The 10,500-nt window shown below is 41.8% G+C and overlaps 1 protein-coding gene across 4 annotated transcripts in view; it reads left to right on the top strand.

The window, feature by feature from the left end:
* farp2 (FERM, RhoGEF and pleckstrin domain protein 2) overlaps positions 1 to 9,776 on the top strand; it is a 30,342-nt gene extending 20,566 nt beyond the window's left edge. The window contains exons 14-28 of one of the 4 annotated variants that reach the window (XM_005727202.2): positions 521 to 657; positions 942 to 1,031; positions 2,057 to 2,190; positions 2,371 to 2,452; positions 2,543 to 2,780; positions 3,399 to 3,529; positions 3,632 to 3,700; positions 3,792 to 3,881; positions 4,081 to 4,101; positions 4,984 to 5,066; positions 5,685 to 5,803; positions 5,993 to 6,156; positions 7,907 to 8,014; positions 8,097 to 8,248; positions 8,332 to 9,776. In XM_005727202.2, the coding sequence (XP_005727259.1) occupies positions 521 to 657; positions 942 to 1,031; positions 2,057 to 2,190; positions 2,371 to 2,452; positions 2,543 to 2,780; positions 3,399 to 3,529; positions 3,632 to 3,700; positions 3,792 to 3,881; positions 4,081 to 4,101; positions 4,984 to 5,066; positions 5,685 to 5,803; positions 5,993 to 6,156; positions 7,907 to 8,014; positions 8,097 to 8,248; positions 8,332 to 8,425 (1,712 nt within the window). In that variant the 3' untranslated portion in view covers positions 8,426 to 9,776. Of the gene's footprint in view, positions 1 to 520; positions 706 to 941; positions 1,032 to 2,056; positions 2,191 to 2,370; positions 2,453 to 2,542; positions 2,781 to 3,398; positions 3,530 to 3,631; positions 3,701 to 3,791; positions 3,882 to 4,080; positions 4,102 to 4,983; positions 5,067 to 5,684; positions 5,804 to 5,992; positions 6,157 to 6,598; positions 6,739 to 7,906; positions 8,015 to 8,096; positions 8,249 to 8,331 lie in introns of all 4 variants that reach the window. The other 3 variants (XM_013909341.1, XM_013909340.1, XM_005727200.2) reach the window with 3 other exon arrangements.
* Positions 9,777 to 10,500: the final 724 nt, after the last annotated feature.

Genomic DNA, 10,500 nt, shown 5'->3' with positions numbered 1-10,500 from the left:
GTTAAGATAATGACCTGGCGTTTCATCTGCTTGTTTTGTCTCCTGATTTTCTGTGCAGAACAAAAGCAGCAGAGCCGGTTCTCTGCCGTGAATCGAGCCTGTGTAGCTTACTGTTTGTCTTCCTCGTAGAGGGCGTTTGAAGCCAGGGCAGGAGGGGGAAAATGTGGGAACTATTACTTGCCTTTGTTGCCTTCCCTTTATTTGTGGCTTGTGTGTGATGAACTTGGATTTGTTAGAATCTGTGGCTTTGTTTTTTCTTTAATAGGAAATGAGATAATTTAGGGGTGGAAAAAATGGTTTGGATGAAGATCAATTTTAATAGTTGCGTACAGTTTCTGAAGGAGGTCAACTACACGCAGAGGTCTTGGTTGTCTTAAGCTCTGCCCTGAAAAGCTCATGTTTAATCTGTATAATTAGTTTTTTAACCCGTCTTTGTTTTTATCCTTTTACTGAAATCTGACACAATATAAGGTGATATAAAGATAAGCATTTTATAATTTTAATTTTCCCTCTTCCACAGATTCAGTGGTGGACAGCCCTCAGCTCTCCCCCGTCGCCTCTAAAGGTCCCCTCTGCCTGTCGCCCTCCTTCCAGATGTCGAACCTCAGCCTGCCGGGCCAGACCCCGTCGCCCCTGCAAAGCCCCATCCTGAGCGAGGTGGGCAGCAATGCCAGGCTAGAGGAGGAGGAGGAAGGCAGGAGGAAGGTACACCTCTTACATGCCAATCCTTCCAACAACCTGCCTCACAACCCTAAAGCACAGAGTACACACTCACTCACTCAGTCAGTCCCTCTAATTAACAATGGGATGGGAGGTTTTTTGTTTTTTTGGGGGGGCGGGGGTTGTTTTGTTTTTTTCAGTGGAGGGAAAGTTAGTTTTGCTTAAAAGTTTTGAGTTTTCATTTTGACAGCACGAGTGTTAACTGATGTCTCTCACCGCAGCGATATCCCACCGATAAGGCCTATTTCATTGCCAAAGAGATTCTGACCACAGAGCGAACATACCTGAAGGACCTCGAGGTCATCACTGTGGTAAGTTTTTCTTTTGAAACTTTAAGGACATTTGGACAAAATCGATAAAAAATATATTAAAAAAAAGCTGTAGGAGCAAAAATGGGTAATCAATCTGAAATTGTGCAGTTCTGCTGTGTCATGCATGTATGAACTTCTATTAACATGATATCATTTTGCATAATACATGCACATGCAGTGTTTCCATGTGTAAAATTGAGTTTAACTCAGTGTGTTGCATATTGATGATGCTAATTGTTTTGGATGTTTTTCTTGGGGTTTTTATATTACTGGGTAATTCAACCTTCAGTCCTTAAGATGCGAAACTGGCATCAAACCCTATAAGTTATGTTTTCTGAAGTCCAATAAAGAAATACAAGGCCTTCTATTTTAAATGCCATACCATTGTTTGTAGAATAGTTTTGGCTAATCTTACGAACACACTCACTTTCCCATTTCTCCTTAATGTATAGTGAGTCAGCGTCAGGTGCTTTCATAGGTTGAATGTCAAGTTTTGGAATAATATCTCATGCTTTTAATTCTGTACCAATATATGACGAGAGAGAGACGGACACTGGCATCAGAATGAAATCTCAGAAAGCCAGATGTGTTGTAACACTGCTCCCCTTAAAGGCATTTATGCTTGTAGTCAACATGTACTTTTTCTAGCATAGTGTGAATTAGCATGGCCTTTGTTCAGGGCTCTGGTGGCGTGAGCAGTGCTTTGGATTGATGGTTAATGAAGCTGTGATGAAACGTTGCACATGCAAACTTTGCAAATTTTACTAAACTTGAATTTTTTGCAATCAGGTTTCACTGGGGATTCAACACATGCGGTGTATTTTCATGGTTACTGAGACATAAAGTTTATCCTCCTTCAGAATTGCTGCCTAAATAACTACATAGAGATGAGATTTGCTTTTGGGAAGGACGCTGTGAAGAAGAGTTGGGACACTTTTCTTCAGCATCAGCAAGCGTTAAACCAGACTTGCCGTTTTCATTCACACCCATGTACTAACGGGACTTTTGCGTTTGGCTGCTCCCAGTGGTTCCGTAGTGCTGTGATCAAAGAAAACGCCATGCCCGAAGGCCTGATGACCCTCCTGTTCTCCAACATCGACCCCATCTACGAGTTCCACCGAGGTTTCCTGAAGGAATTGGACCAGAGACTTGCTCTCTGGTAGGTGCTTCTGGTTGTGGGTGTTCAATGTACCTTGGAAGTTGGATTTTGTAACTGGGGAGTGACGTCATTGCAATTAAAAAAAGTTCTGTGTTTGAGAGTGAGAGAAACACCATTTCATCAGGCAGGAGCTTCACTAATAAGAAACTCCGTACATGTTTTTGTTTGTTTTTTCCTAAGGGAGGGGCGTTCAAATGCTCATGTCAAAGGAGACTACCAGAGGATTGGCGACGTGATGCTGAAGAACATGTGTGCCCTTAAGGTAGGACAACTTCAGTTAGTTTAACATGTTTGTTTATTCTTTCACAATTGGCTGACAAACGGAGTGACCCGAGTCTCGTTTGGTCTCCAGGAATTCACCAGTTATCTACAGAAACACGATGAAGTGTTAACAGAGCTGGAGAAGGCCTCCAAGAGGCTGAAGAAGCTGGAGACGGTCTACAAAGAGTTTGAATTGCAGAAGGTCTGCTACCTGCCCCTCAACACATTCCTGCTCAAGCCCATCCAGCGACTCATGCACTACAAGCTAATCCTGGAGAGACTGTGCAAGCATTATTCCCCTGCCCACCGCGATTATGACGACTGCAAGGGTGAGTTTTCTAAAGCTTCTTTTACGTCATGACGGTGATGATAATACCCCACCATCTCACAGCATCAGTCCTTTGTAACATTCGAATGCATCAACTAGTAGTAAGCAAGGGAACTGCAAATGGTAGCATGCAGCAAGAGCACATTGTCCCTCTGGTGAAGACCGCTTACTTTCACCCAATCAAGTATTCACAAGTTTATTCACTGCATATGCATTATATAATATGTAGTACATTTGTATAATATGCATTATGAAAATGTACAGTTTATAAGGTGGGGAAAGCTGCAGTCAGCTGACACTAAAGAAGACGCTTGGATGAGTGACAAACGTTTCTCCCACTGAAAACGCTACGACTAATGCAATTAATCTGGAAATGCTTCAGTATATTTACTATCTTTGAGTGTTATCACAAGCAGGTTTGTAGGGAAATAGTCTAGTTTTATTCATTCTTTGAGACAAGATTAATACATCATATATTAATGTGTAAGAGAAATATTAAAACTCTCAAAGGAAACGGTATTCATGTGGAAAATCATTTCCACTTGGTCGTCACTGTAGCAGGAATGTGATAAGTCTGCCATGTATCATCTTCTGGTTATTCATTTGTCTTCCCATACAGAGGCTCTGAAGGAAGTGGCGGAGATAGCCACTCAGCTTCAAAGCAGTCTTATCCGGCTGGAGAATTTCCAGAAGCTCACAGAGCTGCAGAGAGACCTGATCGGCATCGAGAACTTGACTGCACCAGGCAGGGTGGGTGCAGTGGCACAGAGCGAAGTGCAGGAAATAAGTGCATACAATCTAACAAGGTTGTCTTTTTTTTAATTTTTTTTAATTTTTTATTTTTTTTAATAGGAGTTCATTCGAGAGGGGTGCTTGTACAAGCTCACCAAAAAGGGGCTACAGCAGAGGATGTTTTTCCTGGTTAGTTAAAAACAAAATCTACTTCCACTTAACGTCTAAAGCTTCTAATCATTGTTAGCACTTTTTAATCTTTGCCTTCATGTCTTTTCAGTTCTCTGACATGCTCCTTTACACAAGCAAAGGTGTTACAGCAACCAATCAGTTCAAAGTCCATGGACAGCTGCCCCTTCATGGCATGATAGTGAGTCTGCAGTCTCTTCTCTTAACCTCTGCCATCCTGTTTTAACCATTAAAGCTCCCAATAAGACTCTGTAGTTAGGTTTACACAAAAGCTAACATCTCATGATCAGGTACTCCAATTCTTCGGACACACAAAGTGTTGAGAAGGGAGGGTGAGGGTCTCCTAACTTTACATGTCTCTGCTTTGCTCCTGGCTGCAGCTCATAGTGTTGGATGCACCGGTAAGTCCTCTGAGCTCTGCCAGCTTGGATGCCCAAACCCGACCCTTCTTTCCTCCCATGCCCGTGTAGACGAAGCGAAAAGCTCATCTTAAGACAGTAGACTGCATATAAAAAGAAATGGAAATAGCCTCAGCTTTTGAAACATGAAGCAAATGTTTAAAGCCTAAACTTGCGTTCTTTCTAATGGCCAGCAGGGGGCAGTGATTCTGATTCCAAAAAGAAGTAACGCTGCATAGAAATCTGAGAAAATGAGCCTGCTTCTCACTTATGACAGCATTACACACTCCCGTGTACCTAATACACATGTTTACTAAATTATCAGCTATTTTACTTTAACTGAGACTTGAAGAATAATTCAGTGTGACGACTTTGTGATGGACAAGTTTCTGCTGGTTTCTCAGTCCGATCCACCCCTCCATCATCTGTACAGGTTCAAAACACTGAGGTGGTGACTGCCAAAATGATCACAAATCAATGGGTGATGTCTTAATGGCTACATCCTTTTTTTTAAAAATTAAATATACAGTGTTTACTCAAGACACACAGACATGTCAGCCTCTGCCTGTCATAACTACTCATAATTCTATACAAATAAATACAAGGGTGAACTATCAGCAGGGCACAGTGATGTGTGTTTTGACTTACACATGGATATCATTAGGATATGAAAGATAAGACGACCCCACCACAGTTTACCTCCAGACACATAGATGCTTCAGTAGAGGCTCTTTCCCAGGTCTCCAGACGTTTTACATTTGTTCTCCCTTTCTGCTCCTGATCTGAAACCATTCATGGTGAAGAACATTATTTGGATTTCACCCGTTTCCTCCATCTAGCTTGCATTTTTGCTTTCTTTTAATAGTTTCCTTTTTCTGCTTATAGGTAGAAGAAAGTGAAAATGAATGGTCGGTGCCTCACTGCTTCACCATTTACTCTGCTCAGAGGACCATTGTGGTGGCTGCCAGGTAAGACTAGGAAGGGGAGAAGTTGGAGTAGTGGCATGTGACTGTGCATGCAGTGAACAGCACATTTGTGTGTATCATGTACTTCCACAGTCCCATGTAATTATTACCATCACGGATAAACATCAAATAAATGCAAGTAAATCTAATGCAGATCCAAACAGGTGTTCTAAGTGAACCTTCAGCAAACACCAGGTGCCTGAATCCAGTCAAATACTGCTCCTTTTATTGGCAGGAGTGATAAATATGTGTGTTCACTGTAATATAAACACCTGAGCCATCCACTGTAAACTTCCATCAGTATAAGAGTCATGTTTCTGGTTTGCCTTGACCTGCCCTTTTTTAGTATAGTAGTCTGAATACTTGGTGGGTTTTTCCTCCAAGTAAAGTGGCTTATGTTATTTTTGGCCTGTCAGACTTCATTGGCCACATCACCACATTCTTACATCTCTAAAGTTCTTATGGTCTTGATTTAAAATCTCTACAAATTCAGGCCAAAAGCACAGAAACAAAGAACCCTGTTATAATAAACTGGAAGTATCCCAATAATGGGTTACATCATCCTCCGTTCTCTCTAAAAATGTGTCCGCAACGCCGTAATTTGTCTGTTTGTGATTTCAGCTCTAAAGTGGAGATGGGAAAGTGGATTGAGGATCTGAACTTGGCTATCGACATGGCCAAGAAGTCTCAAGAGAAATCCAGCATCTTTCTTGACGCTGGACTCAGCGATCGCTCCAACCGTAAGTTTTCTTTAAACTCGATACCTACACAGCCTTGAGTGTAAATGTGTGTTTTTGTGGCTATTTTGAGTTTTTTCTCAGCTTGGTGAGCAGAAAATCCCGTTTGGACACAAACACCCCAAACGTGCTGTTAATCCCTCCCCCTCCTCTCCTCTACACAACTTCCTGTCCTCCATCCTCCCCCCTTAGGGTCGTCCGACGAGGTTTCTCTGGAGCAGGAGTCTGAGGATGACATGAACTCCTCCCGCACTTCACTGGACAAGCAGACGCACCACCGTGCCAACACAACCATGCATGTGTGCTGGCATCGCAACACCAGTGTGTCTATGTCTGACCACAGCCTGGCTGTGGAGGTACTCCTCCCCTGCCCCAAATTACATGCAAACACTGCCATTTACATACACCAGCATGCACACCACACACACCAACAGCACGTACATCAAACCTCCCATCTTCATACCAGCATCAGTGGAGTGAGCGGAAATGGCTTTGCATTCTGTTTTCTTCTGAACCCTTTAACGCCTTTTTAAATGCTCATTTTTTTCCACCTTGTTTTTCCATTTTAAGTTCTTTAAGACTCTAACAGTCAATTTCTCCTTGATAGATCATCTTCTGTTCTTTATGTGCATGCAAGAACCTTCCTCTGACACTGGCTTTTCACCCCACAGACCTGAAGGATTTCCTAACATGCACTTCTTTCCACTTCTCAGAGCTAACATGCTAACACTTTTTTCTGCACCCTCTTGTTCCTTTTTTCCCCCGCCTCTCTCTCTCTCTCTCTTCGACCTCCTCCAGTCTTCGGTTCTCCGGCTATCTCACCAGAACTTCCTCCTCGCTATCTCCTCGGTCAGGGCCAAAGACCAAATACCATCACACATGTTTGCTGGTACCGAAACCAGAACCTCTCTCTCACTGATTACCTCCGCATGAACCAGGTACTCGATCCACTGACCCGAAAGAGAATACTGAGCTACACAGTGACTGTGTTCCCTCCCTAAAGTCATAAAGAGAGAGAATTGATGAAGAGTGATGTTGGAATTCCAAGAAATACAAACATCTAAGGTGTTTATTTGTCAATTTATTGCTAGAATTACTACTTTGTGTCCCAGGAGATGCATTCAAAACAAATTTAAGTCTCCATTTCAGTTTGGATCTTCCTACCAAAACAAATAATGTTAAATAGAAGAATTATTAGAAGTAAAGCACGCAAAAATGAAGGCAACACGAGCATTTAGATAATGAAGAACGGAAAATGCATATATTTTAAATACCAGATTGAAAAGTTGGAAGCAGAGCGAAGGAGCCAGGCTACCTCAGGCTATTGCGCTTGAGACTCTTTATTCAAGGGTTGTGTTTGAGCCTCACATTGGGTAATGAAATTTTAAGCACTTTGGTCAGGAAGACTAGAAAAGTGTTTCAGCATTTTAAAAATGCCAGATATTTATTTCCGTCTCCAAGTGTCAGAGAGAAAAATGGCTCCACGGCTAATCTCCCTGTTGGGTAGACTCCTTAGTGTACTGAATAGAATTATATAAAAATTTAAGAGAAGCATGAAAGCAAAAATGGTTTGTTTTTTAAGGTTTGGGTTTCTTAAATCAAAATCTGAATCTGAGTTTAAGCAAGAACTGATATGCTCATGCTTGTATCTCTCCTCGGTTGGACTAAGATGGTGGCGGTTTCAAATTTTTAGATGCAAATCAGAGCTGAGGGCTGAGTGTCGGCAAGCCAGAGTTTACTGTGCCAGGAAGGTCTCTCTTTACCTGGTTAAATCACCATGGTAATGGTGAACAAACTGAATGAATAGTCTTCCCGGCAGCTAACGCAGAAGCATATTAGCAAAAACAGCCGAGTTACAACCACTTGTTGATGAAACGCAGGGTTAGTGAGGCCGTGTATCACATGGACGTGCTACTGTTATAATTACTACAGATCAAACTCCACCTTCAGAGCGCCAGCATGCATTAACTCTTTCACCTTAGAATTAACACACAAACATGCATTATCTACAGATCACATGAATGAAACTTTAAACTCCAGCATTAAATCCATTTAATTTTAGCAATCAGTGTCTAACCTTGTTCCTTTCTCCTCTTTCCTCTGTAGAACCAGCTCTCAGGTTACCTCCTGAGGAAGTTCAAGAACAGTAACGGTTGGCAGAAACTCTGGGTCGTTTTCACCAACTTCTGCTTGTTCTTCTATAAGACTCATCAGGTCAGCCCTCATAGATCTGTGACAAAGATCGAGCCCACGTAAAAGCACGTCACTGAGGTGTCTGTCGATGTCTCGTTTGCAGGACGACTTCCCGCTGGCTAGCCTTCCACTGCTCGGCTACACGGTCAGCACGCCCGAGGAATCGGACAGCATTCACAAGGAGTACGTCTTCAAACTTCAGTTCAAGTCTCACGTATACTTTTTCAGAGCAGAGAGCGAGTACACCTTTGAAAGGTAAGTTGATTCAGGTCAGTTGATTCCTCCAACCGTGCAGTTCTTCATCCATCAGATTACAGTAGCATGTCTGCTCTTCACAGATGGATGGAGGTGATCAAAAGTGCAGCCAGCACTGCAGGCAGGATGAGCCTCCTCATACCTAAAGGAGGTCCCATGGAGATCAACGGAAACTGAAATGAGCGTCGTGTATCTGGAGGCTGGGCCTCTGGGGCATCAGAGACTTGTCGGTGTCATTTCTATGTGAAATAGACATTTAAGCATTAACAAATGAAAGATACTGCCAGTTTCAAGTGTTAACATTTTTCTTCTTGATTCTAATGGTCTCTGCATTTTGCTTGATTAATGATGTAAATGGTAACATTTGTCCCACTATACAGGATATAATGAAAGGGAGAGGTGTACATTATGAGCTTTTTTTTTTCCTGCATATGTTGTGCTCTTGTCTCTTTGATCGCATAGACTGATGGGAGATGGTGTTTTTATGGGACCAACACAAAGGGCTTAAATTCAGGTTTTCTGAAGGACTGAAGCTTTACTGGGTACAGTACTGTACCGGGACTGACTGGGATACAGATGAAATACAGTATGTGGGGAATGAAGGTACTGCAAATTGTATGTGCTCTCTAAACTGTACTTTGAAAGCGCTGAGGGCATTAGTGAGGAAGAGGTGAACGGGAAGGTAATGAGATGCTGAAGCAAGTGGGAGACTCGATGATTTGGGAAGTTTTAGGGAATTCACGCTGCTGCGAGGAAGCGGGATTTGTTGTGGGCAGTATTTTTCTATACTCTGAGGCCAGACCTGATTGCTTTATTTGCTCTGAGTGGGAGAATGCAATCAGTGTTTGAAACTTTTAAAAGGGAGCTGTTGTGTTTTATGCGCCTGGTTAGTTAGGCAGCGTTAAGGTCAGTCTGGTGCTACGTTTCTCTCTTTTAATATCTCATGTTTCCTGTTTTTATGACCCATAGGGATTTACTACTTGAGGACATGCTGCGCAACAAATTTTTTTTTTTCTAGTGTTTACTTTGTGAAATTTGCAGATTTTCCTTCTAAAAGCTAAAGAGAACATATTTTTAAGTAATTGTTTGAGGATGACTTGCCACATGTCAGACTTTTACACGAATGGGAGCTGCACAGATAGTAGTGTAGTGTTTTACATGAATCCATGGTATTATTTGGTTTATATATTTTTAAGAAGACTGGAATCTTGTCGCTCTGTGTGATGTGTTTATTTTTTTGTGTGTGTGTGTGTGTGTTTGTGGTGAAGCCAAGTGTGCAGTCCTACTTGCACCTCCCTCCCCCTCCCCGCCTCTGGAGCTTAAAGAGAAAGTGATGATGGAGGTAATCTCCGAACCATCAGGCATTCTGTGCGAGTAAGAGGCAGACTCTGCTGCACACTTAACATCCAGTATGTTATTCCTATTTATTGTGTAGGATGTCGTCAGGGCCAGGCTCCTGAATACACTCATGTAGTCTTCATGTTATTCCATTTAAAAACCTAACAAATAAAGCATAATTTGAATCAGACTTCTTGTGGCTTTGTGCTTACATTGGTGCCCGTTTACTACTTTACGTTTAAGACGTCAGTTAGATGTTTTTGGTTCAGTGGACCTAAACTTATTTACTGTCATGTGTATATTGTTTCAATGGTGAATGCTCAACTTAAAAATACCTGAATGATTTTTCTTTTTTAATCTTTATTTAACCAGGAAGTCTTAATCTCTTTTGCAAGCAGTCTTGCTGTCAAGATAAGCAGCATGGACCAAAGTACACATTGCATTTTCAAAGCAACTGAATTTACTTTTTCTGAAAATGTTAATTTCTTTGAAGTTCACATCACTGCAATAAACAGCCACCTGAGCTTCATATTCATATGGCTGAGAAATCCTGTGTAAGTATGAGAGCATGCACAATCTGTACAGATGTCTCAAACCAAGGTGGAGCTTTGGCTCTACATTTAAAAAAAAAAACAAAAAAAAAAACAAAGTCACCATTCTGCTGTTCAAACCAGCCGTTAAGAAGGAAGAAAGACTTTAAAGGAGGAAGAAGAGGGCCACAATTATTTATTTTAGATGCAGGACGAACTCCGGGGCTGCCCCAAGGCTGAATACAAGATAAATTTGAATTATTTTTAACACTGCATCATGCAAATCTACTGCAATACCCCCAAGAAATTAGCATAATAGTTCCCCTTTGTGATAATCTCTAGACAAGTTGCACAAAATCTTCACTTCCTATAAAAGTCAGGCCG

Source organism: Pundamilia nyererei, unplaced genomic scaffold, assembly GCF_000239375.1.
Source record: "Pundamilia nyererei isolate P.nyererei 1_Seehausen unplaced genomic scaffold, PunNye1.0 scaffold00023, whole genome shotgun sequence".
Taxonomy (NCBI): domain Eukaryota; kingdom Metazoa; phylum Chordata; class Actinopteri; order Cichliformes; family Cichlidae; genus Pundamilia; species Pundamilia nyererei.
This window is presented reverse-complemented; position numbering and strand designations above follow the sequence as displayed.